The 23,070-nt window shown below is 37.2% G+C and overlaps 1 protein-coding gene across 1 annotated transcript in view; it reads left to right on the forward strand.

Annotated features, from left to right (window-relative positions):
- LOC124556808 (tubulin alpha-1 chain-like) overlaps positions 1 to 23,070 on the forward strand; it is a 38,519-nt gene that overhangs the window by 10,117 nt on the left and 5,332 nt on the right. Inside the window, exons 2-3 of the mRNA XM_047130826.1 lie at positions 15,225 to 15,444; positions 21,596 to 21,897. Coding sequence (XP_046986782.1) covers positions 15,225 to 15,444; positions 21,596 to 21,897 — 522 coding nt within the window. The remainder of the gene's footprint in view (positions 1 to 15,224; positions 15,445 to 21,595; positions 21,898 to 23,070) is intronic.

Raw genomic sequence — 23,070 nt, forward strand, 5'->3', positions numbered from 1 at the left:
ACAGGAAATACAATAAGTATTCGATGATGATGAAACCGCGCACTTTATTAAAACTCAATGAGAAAATACTACAACAGCGATCACTCGAAAAAAACTGCCAGCCAAAAGATGGAAAGACAGAGTGTCTAAAAACAAGGGTATTTTACACTTCATTGGTTCAGAGAGAGTTTTCGACTAAATGCGTGTCCCTAATGTTATGGGTAATATAATATATATTAGCTGATTTAGCTGTTTCATAAGCTTGTATGGCACTCTTCAGTCTGCAAGGAAACCTTTCAATTTTTCCATTAACTTGTTGATGGTATCAGTAATCCTAGTCTACTTACTTTGCTAAGATTTGGGATACGCTAGACTGAAACTGTATTGTTTGATTTGGTATTATCTGTTGTCGGGTTCCAAATCTGATAATACATGAATCAAATGATGTTGGTGCTACTGTAACTGGTTAAATGTTTCGAAGGAGTACAACTTGTATCCAGCTGGTAAATCTATATATGCTGTGCTTAATTTGTAAAGAAAAAAAATGCATTAAACCATTTTAGCACACTTTTTTCGTCAGAGAGATGGTAAACAGTACACTAACCTTTTGGAGTGTGGTAGAGGACCCACTACTTGAATAAGTACACGTGAAAATATTCACCAACAGTGTGGAATAGGCGATGTAGTATGTGCTATAATTTTGCTCTCCTCGCAGGCTGTAAATGCCTTAGTCAGTTGTCACTCGTCCTTCTTTAAGTTTGGCCAGACAAATTTGTATGTTATGAGCTTGACTGAAGATCACTCTCTTGGATGAGCCGTGTTGTGGTAATGCTTAAAACAGTGGTCCTAAATTGTTTAGGAATATATAGACAAACGGTTTCAACAGATATATCACACTCAGTCTTAATCCATTAGGAGTAGTAAACTGCTTCGATTTCAGTGAAGTGTTGCAACTTGACTTAAGAGCTTGAGCTTAACCTTTCTCTTTTGAGATAGCTATTTCATCGTAGTCCATCATCTGTAACTCTTCCAGTCTAGACAGATGATCAGCCACTTCATTTTCTGTGCCGGACACAGAACACAAATCAGGTGTTAACTAAGAACTATAGTGGAGGTAAAGGAGTGGTAATGGTGAAGCCTTCGCATTCTTTTATTTGAATGCATTAGTTTATGGGACTCTATCGGTACAGGTAGAAAATGTTATTCCTTCAAGCAGATATTTGAAATAATTTGCCATTAAATAAAGAGGCATCAGGCATCGACCCTTGCTGAAACACCCATATTAGTATGTGGCGTAGCCTCCACAGTGGATACAGGCCTGACTGGTAACTAGTCGACCATGCAGGTGGCGAATACTGTCCTGGGATACGTTATGCCACACGCTCGACCTGTTAACGTGTTTTTGTAAGAGTTATTCTCCGACAAGTCGCACAGGTCACTTCTCATTCCATCACATCCAACACATGCTTGATTGGAGACACGTCTGGTGATCGTGCTGGCCAGGGAAGTTACTGCAGGTCTTGTAAACCATGTTCAGTTTTAGGGGAGTATGTGGACGAGAGTTATCCTGCTGGAACAACACATCACCTTCCTGTTGCAAGAATGGCAAAAGAACGTGTTTAGCAACATTCTGGAGGTACTGAACGCTGGTTGGTGTCCACTCCAGTAACACCAAAGGTGAACAAGAGTTTTAGCTAAACACACACCAGGCCACGAATTCTGGGGTGAGGACAGTGTGTCTTGGACGAATACACTCTACGAGACAGTGCTCACCAGTTCTATGTTGTACATGCAAACGACCATCACTTGTGCGGAGGCATAACCTGCTTTCGTCGCTGAAGACCGTAGTGTGCTATTTCATCTTCCAAGTGATCCTCTAATGGCACCAGTCGAGCCGTGCACGATGATGCTGTAGCATGAGCGGAAGACGGGCCAGAGATATGCACACCCATAGTCCCGTTGTTAACAACTGTTTCGCAACTTTTCGTGTTGACACGTCTGGGCTCACAAGCCCTCTCATCTCTGCTGTAGTAGCTGTTCGATCTGTCACTGCTGTACTTACAATACTACGATCCTGGCGGGTGTCTGTGCTGCGTGGACATCCAGAACCTCATCTACGAATGAGGAATGTTCACGTGACCACTAACACCAGCACTGTTGCACAACTGACGCAACACGTCCAACTTGTGAGTCAGTTCTTCTAAAGGATCGCCCTGCCATTCGGAAACCCACAATTTGACACCTTTCAAAGCCGCTCAGTTGGCTGTAGGAAGCACGAGTTCGTGCATCTCTGTGGCATGGGTGTCTGTTTGCTTCACACGTTTGCATCACACTGAGCCTTCTGACTGGTAGCATTCCCTGTTAAAGGGTAGACACAGATGGCGCTCATATCTGTTGGCGGATGACACTGAAACCATTATCAGTACATCCACTATTCCCATGGAGGTATATGACGGTTATCGGAGCACAATCGACGTCTTCTCATCATGTCTAGTTATTCTTTCCTTGCAGGAGTGAAAGGATGCAAATAAATATTTGCTACTCGTGCTGTTGGATGAATAGCACTGAAAGAAAAGCAGCTCAGCATTCTCTACGCAAGTATCGTATACTGGAACAATTAAACATAAAAAATTAGGTGTATTATGAATGTGCTAGAGCAACCAGTTAAAAGTCAGGACACTAAGAAATACTACAATCTGAATGTTTAATAGATGCTGAATGAAAGGTTCCAGCAACATAAGAATCAGTTAATACCAAAATTATAATAGCAAAGTTAATAATACAATGAGATCATTGTTAAACCATTTTCGTGTTTTACCTCTTACAATGAGCATAAATCTTAATGCCAACTATGAAAAGATTTTTGGCCATGTGGTCACTAAGCATTGTTGACAGAATCACAGAGAATTATTCTCTACTAACTGAGAAACCTGATGTTGCCAGAGTATTTATTTATAGCTGTGCCTCAGACTTTATATGCATGTAATTTATTTTTGACTTGTAAAGCGTCTTTGCATACAATGTTTGAAGTAATATGTTTAGGGACATGAACACAGAGCTTATTTGATTCACTAACATGGGAGAGAGCCACATAGAGCTGGCAGTACAAAAAGCAAGTCACAGTAAGGTTCACGGCCACAACACGCAGCATCTGACCTTGTGCTTTGTTCATGGTCATGGCATAAGATAAACTCACCGGTGCACACGTTTAAAGTGAAGTGGTTAATTGTTAGGAATAAGGGGGTATAAAATCTCTCTTGCCTGCGCCACTTCTCGTCAAAATTTCTGCTTCTGTGATGTTACTTTGCTCAGAAGTAACTTTATGCCTCTGTGAGTGAAGGGTTGTGAGGAACGAGACAATGAATGACATTCTCGATCAGAGTTACATCACGCCTCACTTTCGGAAGGAGTTCCCACAGAGTGAATTAAAAAATAAAGCCTGATGTTCTCGAGCCACAGCAATTCTCACCTCACGATCTTCATTGAATTCTTGAAGCAGCATAGTCCTCAGTCTTTCAGCTGTTCGAGTGTATTCAGAAAGACTCGACTGTTCTCTAATCATTTTTATTCTTAAATAAAATGAAACAAAAATGTAATGAGTAGGCACCCAGTTCACAAAGCAAACCTGATAAATTAGTTTTTCCTACGAAAAAATATAAATAAAATTTATCGGAAGAAGCAAAATAATGCCGTTAAGTTTTTAAGACAAAACTTGAAATCAGTAAATCCATACATATTAGCCAAGTAAATTCGCTGTTAGTTTGTATTTGTAAACGTATGAGTGTGGCGCTGAATTCTGTCACTGCCATAAACTTCTGAAAATACATCTGTCACTGAGTTAAAATAAGCCCTGAATAAAGGAAGTAGGTACAACCTTCTATGTCTGGATTTCCGACAGTTGAACGATGTCATTGGTCAGTTTAACATCACGTGGTAGGCAAGACAGCCATTTTGGACCCAAGTTCCACAGTAGAGTAAATGGGCGAATTGATCTAATTAGCGGTTATCTTAGCGTATAGGGGCGTATGAAACATATAGCCTCATTTTATTTACATTAAGAGCTTAACAAAACGGGTCTACTTTTCTGTGGCGAAGACTACCGCAGTGTTATGCAGCGAACTATTGATGGGCAGAACGTGGTAGTAAGTTTTTCCAAATTCCGCAAGCCAAAAGGAATGCAGAAAGATGGAAAATATGACAATATCAAACTGCGAAGAAAGATACATTTCCATACAAGACTGGTAAACTATGTGAAATAAATAAACATTCCTTTCATTGATGCTTACTTAAATATGAACTTTATTATGTTTCATTATATCATAGTAATATTGCATGTGCATTTAAAGCACATTTAATAGCGTGCCAGATTAAAATTTCATATGATATTATATTTTAAAACCGATATCTGTTTTCATTTCAAAAAATGGTTCAAATGGCTCTGAGCACTATGGGACTTAACATCTGAGGTCATCAATCCCCTAGAACTTAGACCTTCTTAAACCTAACTAACCTAAGGACATCACACACATCCATGCCCGAGACAGGATTCGAACCTGCGATCGTAGCGGTCGCGCGGTTCCGAACTGAAGCGCCTAGAACCGCTCGGCCACACCGGCCGGCGTTTTCATTTCTTAGCTCGATTTAACACCTAATCAATTTGAGATGAATTGCAATTAAGAAATTGTATTTCACGCCACGAAACTGTTTAAAAATTTCTGGTCACATTACTCTTCCCAAACAAGTCGTTGAAGACAATAGTTTGCCATTTCCAGTTGTCTCTGTTGTAAAACTGTACGATTTCTTCCAAACAGAAAAAAGATAAAATTAAACATTGCCTGAAACCTACGAGAAAATATAATAGGAGCAGAGCATTATGATAAAATGAAAGTTGACCCTGCTTATCAGTTTCAGATCATAGTTTTTCAGCAGCTGTTAAATATACAGTAGGACAAAGGATACGTTAATGTTCTGCTGTGTCAGCTGCATATTTTATAGCGGTTTTTTGGTGGTTTAAATTAATGACCTCGAGAAACAGAAAAACTACAAAGCATACAGCTGTCGAAGGCAAACTCGATGATGCTGGCAGTTCTTCCTGAGTGTTATTAGGTCTACGCTGTTTGAAAATTTGGGAAAGAGGTATCAGGGAAACGGTATTAGTAATGGCAACAACCACAGCAAGTACCAATAAGAATTATCTTCTGAACGAAAACGGTTTCCATTATGTTTTATTGTGTAGGATTTCACATGATGCCCTGTAAAACCTATTCTTCATGGTCCAAGCGATTAATTCAGTGCAATATTTTCCCAGTTGTAAGACAATAATGTGCCTTATTGCAGTTTCGCAATATTTTCATCCCAGTAACCATGGCAATTATCATCAGTAAATGCTGAATTCCTCATCGACTAGCTAGAACAGAAGGACAGGCCTATCTGTGATGAGTCAGAAAGCAACAGCGATGCAATTATGCGTTTAGGCATAAGAGACAAAGATGAGATTGGGCGAGCAAGGACAGTCTTTGCATTATCTAGTTGGGAGAACAGCAAAAAGTTAAACAGAAATATACACTGCAAGATGTGGGCTACATGCGACTTTTAGTAAGTCAACAGTATGAATGTAAAAGAGTTCATAGATTAACACATTACCGCCAGCAGAGATATGTGCCACAGTAAAAACTGGCTGTGAAAGTGTAAACATGAGAAATGCGTACAGCTATTGTAAGAGATAGTCACCAGTCAGATAATTTACTGCTTGTATTTTTTCACTTATTAAGATAAGTTGATTGTTATGTTAATGTAAAAAGAGTTATAATCTGCAAAGGAAACAGAAACATCAAAGACATTAACATGTAATCAGAAGTATGAACTTGTGTTTCAATATGATCATCAATTTCAGAATATCTCCCTGAAGCAAACTGAATGGCAATAATATATATTGCTGTTATATGTAAAGGATACATTACTTATCACAAAAGTAACTGCAAAGAATTTTATCGTATTATGAGGAAAATAAAATGCTATGATTTAAGTGATGGACTTAATGAAAGTCATTTTAATCAGTTTGTACTATCAATAAAAACAAGGAAATAATTAAAAACTGTAGTTAATTGTTTACTTTATGCACATATAGTCCCGTTAAATTCTTCATAAATGAGCGTTTAACAATTCTGTCCATAGAGCTACTGTAGGTTCTTGCGTCCAAAACGGCGGCCGCCGCCAAATTGAAGGTACTTTCTTTATTCAGGACTTTAAGTTAGAAAAACTAACAGCACCATCGATGGGTTCTTTGATGTACTATGCTGTGATGATTAAACATCTGTACTACCAAGCTGTACAAATGATTTTAGATAACAAGTTAAATTATGAATGTTTTTTTCTGTGTTCTAATTAGAATGAACTGAAGCCTGTATGTTGCCCCAATCTGTGCCCAAGTTAGCTATAAAAACTCCATGAAAATGAGTCAAGTACTTTCGGAGTACTTACGGATGACATAGTAATAAGCATCCCTGGCGTAGAGAAACAACTGAAAGAGCTGAAAACAAATAAGTCGCGAGGTCTGGATGGAATCCCAATTCAGTTTTACAAAGTAGCCTACGTCATTGTCCCCTGACTTAGTTTTCATCTATTGCGAATCTCTCGACCAGCGCAAAGTGCGAAGTGACTGGAAGAAAACGCAGGTGACTCTGGTATATAAGTAGGTAAAAGAACGGACCCGCATAATTACAGACCAAATCCTTAACATCGGTTTGCTGCAGAATTCTAGAGCATATTCTGAGTTCGAATATAATAAATTTACTAGACATCGAAAAGATCATGTCCACGAATCAGCATGGGTTTAGAACGCATCGCTTCTGCGAAATCCAGCTTTCTCTTTTCTCACATAATACAGGGTGTTACAAAAAGGTACGCCCAAACTTTCAGGAAACATTCCTCACACACAAAGAAAGAAAATATGTTATGTTGACATGTGTCCGGAAACGCTTACTTTCCATGTTAGAGCTCATTTTATTACTTTTCTTCAAATCACATTAATCATGGAATGGAAACACACAGCAACAGAACGTATCAGCGTGACTTCAAACACTTTGTTAGAGGAAATGTTCAAAATGTCCTCCGTCAGCGAGGATACATGCATCCACCCTCTGTCACATGGAATCCCTGATGCGCTGATGCAGCCCTGGAGAATGGTGTATTGTATCACAGCCGTCCACAATACGAGCACGAAGAGTCTCTACATTTGGTACCGGGGTTGCGTAGACAAGAGCTTTCAAATGCCCCCATAAATGAAAGTCAAGAGGGTTGAGGTCAGGAGAGCGTGGAGGCCATGGAATTGGTCCGCCTCTACCAATCCATCGGTCACCGAATCTGTTGTTGAGAAACGTACGAACACTTCGACTGAAATGTGCAGCAGCTCCATCGTGCATGAACTACATGTTGTGTCGTACTTGTAAAGGTACATGTTCTAGCAGCACAGGTAGAGTATCCCGTATGAAATCATGGCGGTGAATCGAGGAAGTACAGTACATACTGACGAAACTAAAATGAGCTCTAACATGGAAATTAAGCGTTTCCGGACACATGTCCACATAACATCTTTTCTTTATTTGTGTGTGAGGAATGTTTCCTGAAAGTTTGGCCGTACCTTTTAGTAACACCCTGTATACTGCGAACTATGGATGCAGGGCAACAGGCAGATTTCGTATTTCTAGATTTCCAGAAAGCATTCGACACAGTACTCCACTGTAGACTGTTAACGAAGGTACGTCCATACGGAATGAGCTCCCAGACATATGACTGGCTCGAAGATTTCTTAAGTAATAGAACCAATAGAACCCAGTATGTTGTCCTCAATGGCGAGTGTCCATCAGAGACAAGGGGTAACGTCAGGAGCGCCCCAGGGAAGTGTGATAGGATCATTGCTATTTTCTATACACATACATGATCTGGCACACAGGGTGGGCAGAAATCTGTGGTTGTTCACTCATGATGCTATAGTATACAGGAAGAAGTTGAAGATAAGTTACTGTACGTTGATACAAGATGACCTAGACAAAATTTCTAGTTGGTATGATGAATGGCAGCTGGCTCTTAATGTATCAAAATGTAAGTTAATGCGGATGAGCGGGAAAAACAAACCCTTAATGTTCAGAAATAGCATTAGTAGTGTCCTTGACACTATCCTGTTGTTTAAATATCTGGGCATAAGGTTGCGAAGTGATATCAAATGGAACAAGCATGTGAGGATCGTGGTAGGGAAGGTAAATGGTTGACTTCTATTTATTGGGAGAACCTTAGGAAAGTGTGGTTCACCTGTAAAGGAGACGGTATATAGGGCGCTAGTGCGACCCATTCTTGAGTACTTCTCGATTGTTTGGAATCCACACTAGGTCAGATTGAAAGACGACGTCGAAGCAATTCAGAGGCGAGTTGCTAGATTTGCTACTGGTAGGTTCGATCAGCAAGCAAGTGTTACTTTTATGCTCCAGGAGCTTAAGTGGGAATCCCTGCAGGCAAGAAGATATTCATTTCGAACATTCTCTTGCAGGGTTTGCTCAAGAGATAGGATTATAGCTGAACAGGAGAAGAAAATTAGAGCCCTTCAGGCTGGTTTGGACAGAGCAAGGGAGGAACTGAAGAGGTTAAGGGGGGAGGAGGGCAAACAGCAGTGGGAAGTGGTACCCGGGAACAGGGGCCGCAGAAAGATGACAGTGTCTGCAAGTTTCCCAATTGGCACAACCAATAGATTTGCCTTGCTACCACAGTTAAGTAAGAAAGAGGCTCCAGTAGACGTAGATGTAGTTAAGATGCAACAGAATTTCACTAGGAAACCAACTGTTTCAAAAAATGTAGAAAGTAAGAGGAAAGTTCTGTTGCTAGGTAGCAGCCATGGAAGAGGTGTGGGCCAGATTTTGCAGGAAAAATTAGGTGACAGGTACCAGGTCACAAACTTTTTCAAGCCAAGTGCAAGTCTTAGCCAGGTGGTAGAGGATATAGGTTCCTTGTGCAAGGGATTCACAAAGCATGATCATGTGATGGTAGTGGGTGGAGTGGGAAACAGTATTGATAGGGATCAGGGCAACAGCATTGAGTGTGACCAGGTGAAAATAGCCTCGGCAACGACCCATACCAATGTTGGGCTGGTGCCTGCTTTCGTGCGGCATGATCAGCCCCAGTTGAACCACTCTGTCAGGGTAAATATGGAGTTGGATCAGTTGCGTAGGGCGGCCACTCTGTCGGACATTGGATTGGTTCCTGTCGAGGCTACTGATAGCGGGGGTTTCACAAGGCATGGCCTACATCTCAATAGGAAAGGGAAGGGTAAGCTGGCAGGGTTGTTAGCGAAATCTATAAGGGGTGACACTAGTACTCATGGATGCACCTCTTTTTTAGGCTAATATCAGTGTCCAATGAGAAGTTCAGGCAGGCAGGTGCTAAAGAGGTCCAAGACTCACAAAATTCTCACAACCGGAAAGTAAATAATAATGTTAGCATATTTAACCAAAATATTGGTGGATTAAAGAAAAAAGTAGATTCTCAGAAAAGTAAAGTAAAAAATAATGTTACCATTTTTCACCAAAATATTCTGGGATTGAAGAATAAGGTGGATGAGCTCCTGGTTTGTTTAGATGACATTGAATCTAATAATGTAATAGATATACTGTGCCTGTCTGAGCATCACATTGTGTCTGATGTGGAAAAGGTAAATATAAGTGGTTATAAACTAGCTGGACATATGAGTAGAGAGAATAAGGTTGGAGGAGGAGTTGCTACATATGTCAAAAGTTATCACTGTGTAGAAAGCTTAGATAAAAAAAGTTTTGTCTAGAGCAACATATAGAAGCATGTGCCTGTCAACTTAAACTGAAGGAAGGCTTTTTTATAATTGTAACAGTGTATAGGTCCCCTTCAGGAAACTTTCATTTATTCCTGGAAAACTTGGATACCTTGTTGTGCTATCTGTCAGATAGGGGAAAGAAAATTATTATTTGTGGTGACTTTAATGTTGATTCATTGAAAGAGTGTAATAGGAAGAATGACCTGGAAGTTTTGCTTGGTTCTTTCAGTTTGACATCTGTCATTAATTTTCCTACTTGGGTAGTAAAGGACAGCAGCACATTGATAGATAACACTTTTATAGACCAAGATAGGTTTAAAAACATAAATTCTTGTCCTGTTGAGGATCGGCTTTCTGATCATGATGCTCAGCTAGTTACAGTATGTGACATAGCTCCATACAGTAATTCAAAACTACCCTCCAAAGTTGTGCATTCAATTAATGACTCAACAATTAGAAACTTCAGAGAAAATCTTCAGCAGTTAAACAGGGATGAGGTGTACAACGAACCTGATGATAATTTAAAATATAACTTATTTCATGATACACTTGTAACAGAATTTGAAAACTGTTTCCCCAAGAAAGTAGTTAAATCTAATTATAAGAAACTATTCAAAAACCCTTGGCTTACTAAAGGAATAAAAATATCTTGTAACCACAAAAGGGAACTGTATCTAACAACAAGAAAGAGTAAAGACCCAGAAACAGCCAAATATTATAAAAACTACTGTGCTACATTAAGAAAAGTTATTAAAAAGTCCAGAAGCATGTGCATCATGTCTGAGATTAATACCTCTGATAACAAAATCAAAACAATTTGAAATATTATTACAAGGAGACAGGGCAACCAAGAGTACAGGATGACGGCATTACCATCAAAGCAAATGGAAACTTGACAAACAACAAGCTGGAAGTTGAAAACATTTTGAATAATCATTTTTTAAATGTTGTAGAGAAAATAGGATCTGAATGTTCATTAGAAGAGGCAAGGCAGTTAATGGAAGAGGCCTTACCCACACCATTTGATACAATTGAAATTCCACCCACCTCTCCTTCTGAAATTAGGAAGTTAATAAACTCTCTCAAGAATAAAAGCTCACATGGAATTGGTGGCATTTCCAGCAGGATAATAAAAGCTTGTTCCCAAGAGATAAGTGGGATTCTTAGCCACATATGTAATAGCTCTCTGAAGCAGGGTATTTTCCCAGATAGACTGAAGTATGCCATTGTTAAACCACTGCATAAAAAAGGGGATACGTCTGATGTCAACAAATACTGCCCAATCTCTCTTCTGACTGCCTTATCCAAAATTCTTGAAAAAGTAATGTATTGTAGAGCAACTTCACACCTTTGTAAAAATAAAGTTTTAACAAAATGTCAGTTTGGTTTCCAGAAGGGTTTTTCAACGAAAAATGCTATAATACTTTCACTAATGAAATATTAAATGCTCTGAGTAACCGTAAGTTACCCGTTGGGATTTTTTGTGATCTATCAAAGGCTTTTGATTGTGTAAATCATGGAATACTTCTAGATAAGCTCAAGTATTGTGGTATGAATGGGACAGTGCTCAAATGGTTTAAATCATATCTAACTGGAAGAGTGCAGAAAGTTGAAATAAACAGTTCACATAATATGCAAAAAACTGGTGATTTCTCAGAAAGGGGAACAATCAAGAATGGGGTGCCGCAAGGTTCGGTCTTGTGTCCTCTGCTGTTCTTAATATATATTAATGACTTGCCATTCTATATTCACGAAGATGCAAAGCTGGTACTTTTTGCCAATGATACAACTGTAGCTATCACACCTGCCAGACAAGAATTAACTGGTGAAATTGTAGACGATGTTTTTCAGAAAATCATTAAGTGGTTCTCTGCAAATGGGCTCTCATTAAACTTTGACAAAACACAGTATATACAGTTCCACACAGTAAATGGAATGACCCCATTAATAAATATAGACTTCGATCAGAAATCGGTAGCTAAGGTAGAATATTCAAAATTTCTAGGTGTATGCATTGATGAGGGGTTGAACTGGAAAAAACACACTGAGAATCTGCTGAAACGTTTGAGTTCAGCTACTTACGCTATTAGGGTCATTGCAAATTTTGGCGATATACATCTGAGTAAATTACCTTACCACGCCTATTTTCATTCTCTGCTTTCGTATGGCATCATATTCTGGGGTAACTCATCATTGAGTAAAAGAGTGTTCATTGCACAAAAGCGTGTAATCAGAATAATTGCTGGAGCTCATCCAAGATCATCCTGCAGACACTTATTTGAAGAGAGCTAGAAACTTCACTGTAGCCTCACAATATATATATTCACTTATGAAACTTGTTATTAACAATCTAAACGAATTCAAAAGTAATAACAGTGTACATGGCTACAACACTAAGAGAAAGGATGATCTTCACTACTCAAGGTTAAATCTAACTTTGGCTCAGAAGGAGGTAAATTATGCTGCCACAAAAATCTTTGGACACTTACCTAATAGCATCAAAAGTCTGACAGATTGCCATATAGCATTTAAAAGGAAATTAAAAGAATTTCTTAATGGCAACTCCTTCTACTCATTAGATGAATTTTTGGATGTAGTAAGTGGGTAATTTCCCAACCTCAAAAAAAAAAAAAAAAAAAAAAAAAAAAAAAAAAAAAAAAAAAAAAAAAAAAAAAAAAAAATAAATAAAAAAAAATTGAGTGTCATGTTATATTTTGTCTAATGTAATATCTTGTATATACACCTTTTATTAACCTGACCCGTTCCACATCATTACGAAGTGTCGTATTCATGATCTATGGAACAAGTACTAATCTAATCTACTGAGAATGTTTAGAGAACTGACGTTTGAAGCTGACTGCAGAACTATCCTACTGCCGAAAACACTCATTTTGTGTGGGGACCATAAAGATAAGGTATGAGAAATTAGGGCACGTACAGAGGCATATAGACACATGTTTTTCCCTCGCTCTCTCTGTGAGTGGAACAGGAAAGGAAACCACTAGTCGTCATTAAGGGTACCCTCTGTCACGCGTGTTCAAACAAACACAGTTTTAGATAAAACTTTAAATCACGATTTTTTTTTTTTTTTTTTTTGTGTGTGATACGATTTTGATGAAATAAAGCCTATACGTTGCCACAAGCTATGTTCAAGTTACTGTGAAAGCCCTATGGAACTTGGTATAGTAGTTCTGGAGATTAGCGTGTTCAAACAGACAAACATACATGCCAGTTTTACAGTTTTATTATCAGTACCATATAGATATACACTATGTCATCAAAAGTACCTGGACACCTGGCTGAAAATGACTTACAACTTCCTAGTGCCCTCCATCGGTAATGCTGGAATTCAGTATGGTGTTGGCCCACCTTTAGCCTTGATGACAGCTTCCACTCTCGCAGGCATACGTTCAATCAGGTGCTGGAAAGTTTCTTGGGGAATAGCAGCCCACTCTCCACGGAGTACCCACTGAGGAGAGGTATCGATGTCAGTTGGTGAGGCCTGGCACGAAGTCAGCATTCCAAACATCCCAAAGGTGTTCTATAGAATTCAGGTCAGGAGTGTTTAGGAGTGTAGAAATTTCGTGTACAGACATATGACAGAGTGACATCCAATCACCTGACAACGTTTGAAGTCGGTGAGTTCTGCAGAGTGCGCCATTCTGCTCTCCATGATGTCTAATGACTACTGAGGTCGCTGATATGGAGTACTTGGCGGTACATGGCAGCCCAGTGCACCTAATACAAAAAGTATGGTTTTGAGGGTGTCGGGATACTTTTGATCACATAGTGCAGATCATGCATCAGAGGGAAGAGCAGAACACTATTTTCTCCTGGTTGGTAGTGTTGTTTGGGATGCATATCAGTTATATGGTGTTTATAAAATGTAGTGGTGAACCTTAATAGTTGTGAAGTAATTATGAAATCCAGAGAAGTCAAGTGTTATGAACAGTTGTCTCAAGTGATATATCATATATCTTGATCACGTAATATCACAACTAAGCATTCTGATGTAAACTGCTCTCCTTATAATAATTTTTTGTATAAAGTCCATAGCCATTATAAATTTCTTGAAAGGCATTCTTCTGAGTTAACTTCCCCTTAATAAAATTGAAATTAACATTCATCATTAACGCTTCACTAATTACTTCCACCAGGGCATTATCAAGCTACATACATATAAGTATTAGACACTATTTTTGAATGTCATTGATTTGACAGTGGACATTCTGTACAAAGTTTTCTATTACCAGAATAAAACAATGTTATTAATGAGTTAGTCTGCATGTGCATCTTTCTCGTATCTTCAGATCTATGTACCAAAAGTATAGATATCAAAATGCATTATACTCACTGAAATTTTACATAGGTAGCAACAAAATAAAAAAAATTAATGATAAAGTGTCTCACTGCTAAAATGTCAATTATTAATTATGTGTTATAGTTTCAGAACTGTAAATGATTGTAATAATGGCTGACATATTTTCAAGGGAGAAGCCACACCTATATCAATGTTTTTTAAATATTTATTACAAGGGTCTTAGTTGCCATTAGTCATGATTGATGGCTAACTCCAATTAAATTTAATTATCAGTCACTTCTCACAGCACATGCTTAATCAGACCTGAAGATAGTCATCAAATATGAGGGAATCTAGTTATCAAGTGTGACTAATTGCATCTGAGACTGTTGTAATAAATATTTTAAAAATAGCAAATGATTGTGTCAAAAAGTTGTACTTCATTAAGGTTCCAATACATGGTAGACTTTACATGTGACATGTACTGTACATCAATAAATATTGTGACTATTTGGTGATACAATTCACTCTCAATTGACCATGAATTTAAAGTTATAGTAATAAACATTTAAAGTTATTTAAAGCTATTGTTATAGTATAAGAAAAAAAATCAAAGCTACAGTTCTATATTAAGTTAATACCTCTGGGAATAAACATTTTCTTAACTAATTAAGCAATGCAGCTTTATCTTCCTTTCTACAAATTTAAAGTATAAATTTTAACATTTTAAATTTATGCAGTGCAGCACCTTTTACCCAGTGAACTCAAGTGTGGCACTGTTTTTTTGTTGTATCATACAACACTGCAAGATTATGTTGGTTCATTCTTTTCTGTTATGTATGTTACATTTTCATCAGTTTCAGTTGATAAGTGTATATTGTTCTTATGAGCTATGGATTTACATTATGAACGTTTGAAATTTACTGAACAATAATTTGTTCTTTCTCTTTTATCAATATCTTTACAGTATTTGGTTGTATAATATGGACTGTGTAAGTTGGGATAGTTGTTGAAACACATTAGTTTTTCTTTTGTGTTAATTCTGAAACACAGAGTTGAATGTTGTGTAATGTGTAGTTGTAAATAAAATTCATATTATGTTCTTATTTTCAGCGTGAATGCATCTCAATACATGTTGGTCAAGCTGGTGTTCAAATTGGTAACTCTTGTTGGGAACTTTATTGCCTTGAACATGGCATCAGTCCTGATGGGCACATGCCATCAGATAAAGTGCAGGGAGGTGATGACAGCTTCAACACATTCTTCAGTGAGACAGGAGCTGGGAAGCATGTACCAAGAGCTGTCTTTGTTGATCTAGAACCAACTGTAATAGGTAAATACTGTAGACATACATATACATCTATAAAAAGTTCTAAATTACTGTATTGTAATATATCAGTATAAGATAACTTTCATAATTGGCCTGATTATCATTAATTCTGTAATGATCTTTTTCAGACGTCTAACTTACAAGTTAGTCACAACATACCTAAAAGTTGTAAATACCTACAAAAAATTTTAAGATATAGAATAATTTAACTTATGAAAGAAATCACATGACTATGTATTACAGTTGCAGACATGTAATTGTAATGACAGTAATTTTGAACATTTCTAGTTCATTAACAACACAATTGTGACTGATGACTGAATCAATGAGAGAAATAATACAACACCATCAATACGTACCTTTTTGTGCATGTAATTTTTCTTCTCCTGCATTCAGGATGTAAATTTGAAAAATAGTCAGCTTTTAGATCTGTACAACTCTCTGTATTACATAATCTTCTGGTATAAAATTGCTGTAGCAATGTGGAATAGTAAAGAGTATACACAAAATGCACTGTCCAATCCCAGGCTTTAAATGTGAATAAGTACTGTTCTGTTTGGTTACTGTGGCATATTAGTGGGTTAAGCAACACAAAAAATTGCAGTCCTGTGTATAAGCTGCCAGTGGAGAATGTTTTATTCTTCATCGGACAGCTGGAGAGAATATCAATAAGAATTTGCACAAGTAATTGTCTTACTGGTACAGTACCCTTGCACATTGAAATCTTAATATTGATTTTATGTCAGAAAGCAATGATTACATGAACTCCAAATAGCTGATGTCTCATTTTGGCTTATTTCCTACAGTAATATTTTCAACAAGGATAGAAGACTGTATTCAATTGCCAATTAGTTTATAACTTTAATGGTCTTTCATGAATCAGATGTGAAATCTTCTATAAGTAATTTTAATGACCATGGTGTCCAGTATTATCAGCAAAAAAGAAAAACTTGAAGTTATGTATACAGTATGCAATACATCTTTCGAGTGCTTGTTTATTCATGTCTTTTTTTCCCAAAGTGTGTGCATGTATCAAAACACCACACTACTTCCCTAACAAAATTACACAACAGATGTTGGATAACGTGAGAAGTAAATTAGCCCTGTGACATGCAGCCCAAGATTGGGAATCTTGACATATGGGTAATCTATCTTTCTACAAACTTAATGAAAAATTACTCATCTGACGAAAATACTTGTGTGAAATTCAGTCACGTCCCTCTCACCCTTAAGAATCATATACAGATTAAAAGTGATGCCTGGTACTAGTAACTTGAAAGAAAGGTGGTATGTTTAATGAATTTGATTTGTTTTCTGAACAAACAAAAAAAGAGCACACTGAACACGTTTCAGTAACATTGCTGATTGAGTGGTGAATATAAACAACAGTTTTAAAAAAATTAACTCAATTAGCTGACAAATGTTATTAAAGCAAGAGGAAAGTAATGGAATGACATAACAGTTTTCCTACAGCTCATTCACAAAAGAATGTGCCCTTCCTGATCAACAATGAATGTGCATTATAGAATCAAAGTTGCCATGCAAGTCTAAAGATCAGCTGAATCATGATCAGAGCTGAGCAAGAAGGAAACATCAAGAGTCCCTAAACTGCCTGAGCTGAGCTGTACTTTACCATATGAGCATAAGTGCTAGATTGTCATTGTTGTGAAAGGTGGTGTGTTGGCACAGTTTAAGTGCTAAATGACATATCTATTTGTACAAACACTTCTGTTGGTTGGTGTCCAAAATCTTGCCCTACTCTGAAATAAATACTGAAAAATCCCTGTTCAAATTTATGTTAATGAGGATGATGGTAGGCATCCATTCCCATGTACAGCCTATCTTTAAACTTTCAAACAACCAAATCTGCAAAGTTATTGAATAGTCTCTTGATATGAATAAAGTCAGAAGGACCCAGTTCAATAAAATAAATGATGCTCATATTGCACCTGCACTTAGAGTGAAGCTCTCCCATTTGGATCAGAAAATGCTAAGCACTCTACACTTTCAGAAATCTGAACCAGACATCCATCAAATTTCATATCTATTGACAAATTTTAATCAGACAATGCCAGAGGCTAAACATGAATCTTCTACTTGGCTGAATGGTAAGGCAGAAGGTCATTCCAAAATAGCATAGCACCACATGCCAAGGCAAAAGTTTTCCTGCAGTCATATAGCTTCAATAAAGTGACTGATTTGTGAAGTCTGCAAACAATGTGGCCAGACCCATCTGGTGTCAGAGTACCAAGAGTGTCCGTAGTAGAGAGATGCATATGTCTCCTAGTGGGAATTATATAAACTTGTACCACCACTATATTTCTGTCTTTTCCCCTTGTCTTTTCAAGTCACAGGCCTGAGCTACATGAAAGTCTCCTTACTACCAAAAGAAAAAAAGTCTTATCCAACTGAACTGAACTCTTGGTTTCAGTCTTCTAGAACAGATGAAGAGTACAACAGTTAGCCCAATGATGTCACAATGCCTTTGCCAATAGGAATTGTGCTCTCTAAATGCTACAATATTCCCATGTAACAGATTGGAGGTAAAAAAAAGGAAAACATTTTAGAATTGGGTGGTGGGTGATAGCTTTGCATCCTCTGTCCACATTTTTGAAGTTCCAGTCTGCTGACAGAGTTATCTTCCCAGAATGGAGAAAGAGAGAGAGAGAGAGAGAGAGAGACAGAGTGTGTAGATATATAGACATACTGAAGAGTAAATAAAAAATAAACAAGGGAGAATGAGTAACATCTGTATTTAAAGTACTATGAGTAGGGGACATCTAGATCCATACTGTGCACACCACTGTGCTTCTTCCCGTTCCATTCATTTATGGAGTGCAGGAAGAAGACTGTTTCATAGCCCCATTAATTTAATCTTGTCCTCAATGATCCCTATTGGAGTTATTTGTAGGACACTGGAGTGAGTCCCTAGATTCATCTTTTAAAACTGGTTCTTGAAACTTTGTAAGTAGGTTTCTCAGGATAGTTTGCATCTATCTTCATGTATCTGCTAGGTCAGCTTCTTCAGCATCTCCATGACCCTCTACCATGGGTCAAACAAATTTGTGACCATTTATGCTGCCCTTCTCTGTGTATGTTAAATATAACCTCTTAATCCTGTTTACACACTTGAGCAGTATTCTAGGATGGTGTACATGAGAGTTTTGTAACAAGTCTCCTTTGTAGACTGATTGCACTATAAATAACTTGGCTAAGTAGCTAAGTAGCTTATTATAAATGATACATTAATTTTAGTATGAATGTGATGTGGAGCACTCAAAGCTTATTCACTAATGAAAAATCTTGGTTTCAGATAAAGCACATTTTAAACAGAGTTTGAAAGACTTTTTGGTAGGCAACTCCTTTTACTCTATAGATGAATGTCTTAACAGGGACTGTTAGACCAGCTTAACCAAAAATGTCTGTTAAATTTCAGTTCTGACAGCACTTAGTCACAATAGTGAAGATCAGGTTTTTTGTATATGATAAGATTATTAAAAGTGCATAACCATGTTTCATTCTGACAGTATATTAATTCTGTAAATATTACCAGTTCCAGTTTACTGTAATGTCTTCACATAGCAGACTTCATGGATAGTGTAAAGTTCTTAGGTATTGCTATATATAGTAAATTGACTTGGGAGCCACATATTAAATACATTAGTGCAAGGCTGTCTAGAGTGGTGTGTTTGCTAAGGAATTTAAAAAAACCATGTACCTGCGGCCTATGTAAGACCGGCCTTCTTTTCTTTTTTTCAAAGCGTTATATCTTATAGGCTTTTAATATGGGGCAATAGCTCACACTTTCAGGACATTTTGGTACTTCAGAAGACCGTAATATGAATTACAACAAACAGTGATAAACTGGCCCACTGCAAACCGCTATTTATCAATTTAAAAATATTAAATGTTATAAACATGTATATTTACACTGCCCTACTGCATATAAAGAGAAACTTATCAGAATACCAGCATAGAAGAGATGTACGCTCTCATGGCACCAGAAATAGTAGCCATCTTGACATACCTTATTACAGATTATCCAAGTCACTGAACAGCTACGAAGTAGTGGGTATGAAGATGTTTAACAAACTGCCACTAGAATGGGTAGTAGCTCCATTTGATTTATTTAAAGACTAATTATTCACTTGGTTAGCTGCAAATGCTTGTTACTCACTTCAGGAATTTTATGACTGTAAAATATCATAGTGGTACTGGTTTAGGGAGTTCAGCATAAATTCTTTAACTGAGTAATTTATGATGCAATGCTTTTCATATTATTTGATTTTAACCAATAGTGACATATTGATCTTCAACTCATGTATATATGCTGTATAACTTGTATTTATGTAACTTGACTTTGTCAATTGCTGTAATAGCTAAACGACAATAAAATTTCATTCAATCCAATTCAATTCAATCTCCTGGCAAATGATCAGGGATGTGAGTGTTATATTCAAATGTTCTATGTTTTTTATCTAATACATTCTGACATATTCCACACCCATGACAATCATCTAATTTTTGGGTCTATGGAATGAAAACTGAAACTAATCTGAATCTAATCTAATCCAAACAAATAACTGAGAGATGGCAGTTGATTCACATGTTGTGGCACCACTTCCTCATCAATATTCCACAACCAGGATAGTGCATAGGTTTTCAGCATGAAAAATTGTCATGTGTAATGTTTTCCTTTTTTTAAATTTTGTAATTGAAGTAATTGTATACAATCACTGTTAAGAAGCACCAACCAAACTGATAAAACTGGAACAGAAGCACTTCAATTTAATATACACCAGCAGCAAGAATGTGTCAGTTTTTAATTTTGTGACACTTCAGCCATTGGAAGTACAGAATGCCAGTAACCTAACTGTAAATTTAAAAGGGGTTCAGCTTTCAATACATACCAAATATCTACATGCTGGATGCCACATACACATGTAATTCTAAAGACTATGTCATACGAGTTGATCAGAAATCTTTGGAAAGCTGTTTATTCAAAGCAGAAGATATGCAGTAATTGTGTTCTGACTCAAAACATGACATAACATTAATAACATCTAAAGCTCCTCCATGTGATGCAGACATCATCATTCATGGCTTAAAACTCAGATACTTTTGTTTTATGGATATAAGTAACGAATGAAACTGCAGTTCTTAAATTTGTAAGCTAGACACATATACATGAATTACAATCACACAAGCCACCAAACCAGCATGATATCAAAAGGTAGCACAATGCTACTTTACAATTTACAAACAGGAGGTTTTCTGTTTGTACTTTAGAGGACTCTGTTGTTAAAGGAAATGTTATTTCCGTAAACAGAAAAAAAATTTGAAGAATGAAACCTATATATCTGAGATGAATTCAATGTCAGCAAATCCCACAGAAAACTTATTATGATTCTAATTTTTATGAATGAAACTGTCAAGTAATAAATTGTGTTATTATTTAAGGAAGAAAGATTTAGGAATCTATACCTGCAGTTTTTGCAAACTTCAATGAAGTTCATGTGTATAGATCAGTCCTCAGAAAATTATTTAAAATGTAAAAATAAGTGTAATAAAGTTAGTTATTTCTTCATGCACATGTACAATTTTCAAGAAGTTCTAAGTAAACATTTTGTATCTCTAGCCTATTTGCGTTTCTTATTTTAACTACAAATCATAATTTAATCATTTAATTTTACCCATTTGGGAAATAAATATACCACCTGTTCACAAATTATCCTTGTGTTCACCATCACTGGATTTACATACACTTGAAGATAATTGTGGAAAGTATAACATACATTACTGTTCCATGTCATAGTTTTTTCAGAGCTTACTCGTGATAGGATTGAGATTATTGCTGTATTAACTCAATAACAATTTTGATCTACAACATTGTAATCCAGTAATCTTCCAGATGAAAAGTGGAACTTCTGTAGTTTTCAGTAATTGACTAATAATAATAAATAACTTAGTAAGGTGAAGAGTTTCTCTTGTTTTATAGAATTCATTAGCTTACTGAATGTATTTATGTTTATAATTGTTGAAATTAAATTTTGTCACACTGTTGTATGCTGAGTTTCTGACAGGAATCATGAATATGAAGTGTGTGACTGCTGGAAAATGCATAAATTCTAAAATGAAAATAACTTGTTTGCAGATGAGGTTCGTGCAGGTCCATATCGACAACTATTTCATCCAGAACAGCTTATTACTGGAAAGGAAGATGCAGCAAACAACTATGCAAGGGGGCATTATACAATTGGAAAGGAATTTGTTGATATTGTTTTAGACCGTGTAAGGAAACTTGCTGATCAGTGCACAGGTCTTCAGGGATTTCTCATTTTTCATTCATTTGGTGGAGGCACAGGATCTGGTTTTACATCACTTTTAATGGAAAGACTGTCTGTTGATTATGGGAAGAAGAGTAAACTGGAGTTTGCTATTTACCCTGCCCCTCAGGTATGACATTCACAATTTTATATGTGTGTGTACATACCACATCTCCTCCTAAACTATTGGATCCATTTCAACCAAGTTTGGCAAACATATTACTTATTGTCTGGAAAGAAGTTCTATGGGGTAAAAACCATCTAGCTCTCATAGGTATGGGCTGAGAGTTAAGAGATTTGGTTATGCCTGACATCTAGGCTACCCTACACAACTGGTGTATTGTGCAAATAGTATCAGAATGTGTTTCAGAGTGTGTGCATGGAAATGGGCATGGTCAAGCAGAGAGAGGGGGGAAGAAGAGGTGAATAGTGAACAGGGGGCAGGATGAGATGGACAGATAGAAGTGCGAGCAGGAGATGGACAGAGGGAGGGAGGAGAAGTGAGTGTATGGAGAGACAGAGAGGGGGAGGTAGAGGAGAGAGGCACAGAGAGTGGGAGAAGTAGATGGACAGAGAGAACAAGGAATTGGGGAAGGTGTACAAGACACATGGGAGATGTAGAGGGGTAACTTTCAGGTGGAAACAGAAGAAAGTGTGAGGAGGCATGTGGAAGGGGGATAGGCTGTGATGTGGAAGAGTGACAGTGTGTGTGGAGGCTGGTGGAAGAGGGACAGGTTGTGAGATGGTAGGGGGAACAGGTATATATTGTGAGGGAGCAGTTTCAAGAGGGGAGAGAAAAGTAGTTCATTTTCTTTTCCTTTCTGATAGAAGACTCTTTGATTCATAAAGTGTCTTTGAGACTGAGTCAGTATTATTATGAACACAAAAGCTACTGCTGTAAGATAATGTGACTTTCACTATCACATGACAACCATAATACTGAACACATAGCATCCAATAGACTACTGTACATCTTGTTGTTAATATCTGCAATTATTCAGATACCAACAGGATATACACGCGAACACAAACTTGTCTATTTAGTTTCTAATTCACACGTCATTTCATGCAAATGTCAGCAGAGAAGCTTCAGAGACATGAAACAAATGAAAGACTATAATAATGGTACTAAGCTGCTGCTATAATTTTTTCTGTGTTCTTCAGTTACTAATTATCAATAATGACAGAAAACATATACATGTCAATTTTTTAAAATGGGGACAAAAATTATCCCTGAGAGAAAAGGAGCAAAAAAGTCATATGGACATACAAACATGAGCCAAGGGAGTTACACCCACTTGAA

Source organism: Schistocerca americana, chromosome X (genome assembly GCF_021461395.2).
Source record: "Schistocerca americana isolate TAMUIC-IGC-003095 chromosome X, iqSchAmer2.1, whole genome shotgun sequence".
In the NCBI taxonomy this organism is placed as follows: Eukaryota; Metazoa; Arthropoda; class Insecta; order Orthoptera; family Acrididae; genus Schistocerca; species Schistocerca americana.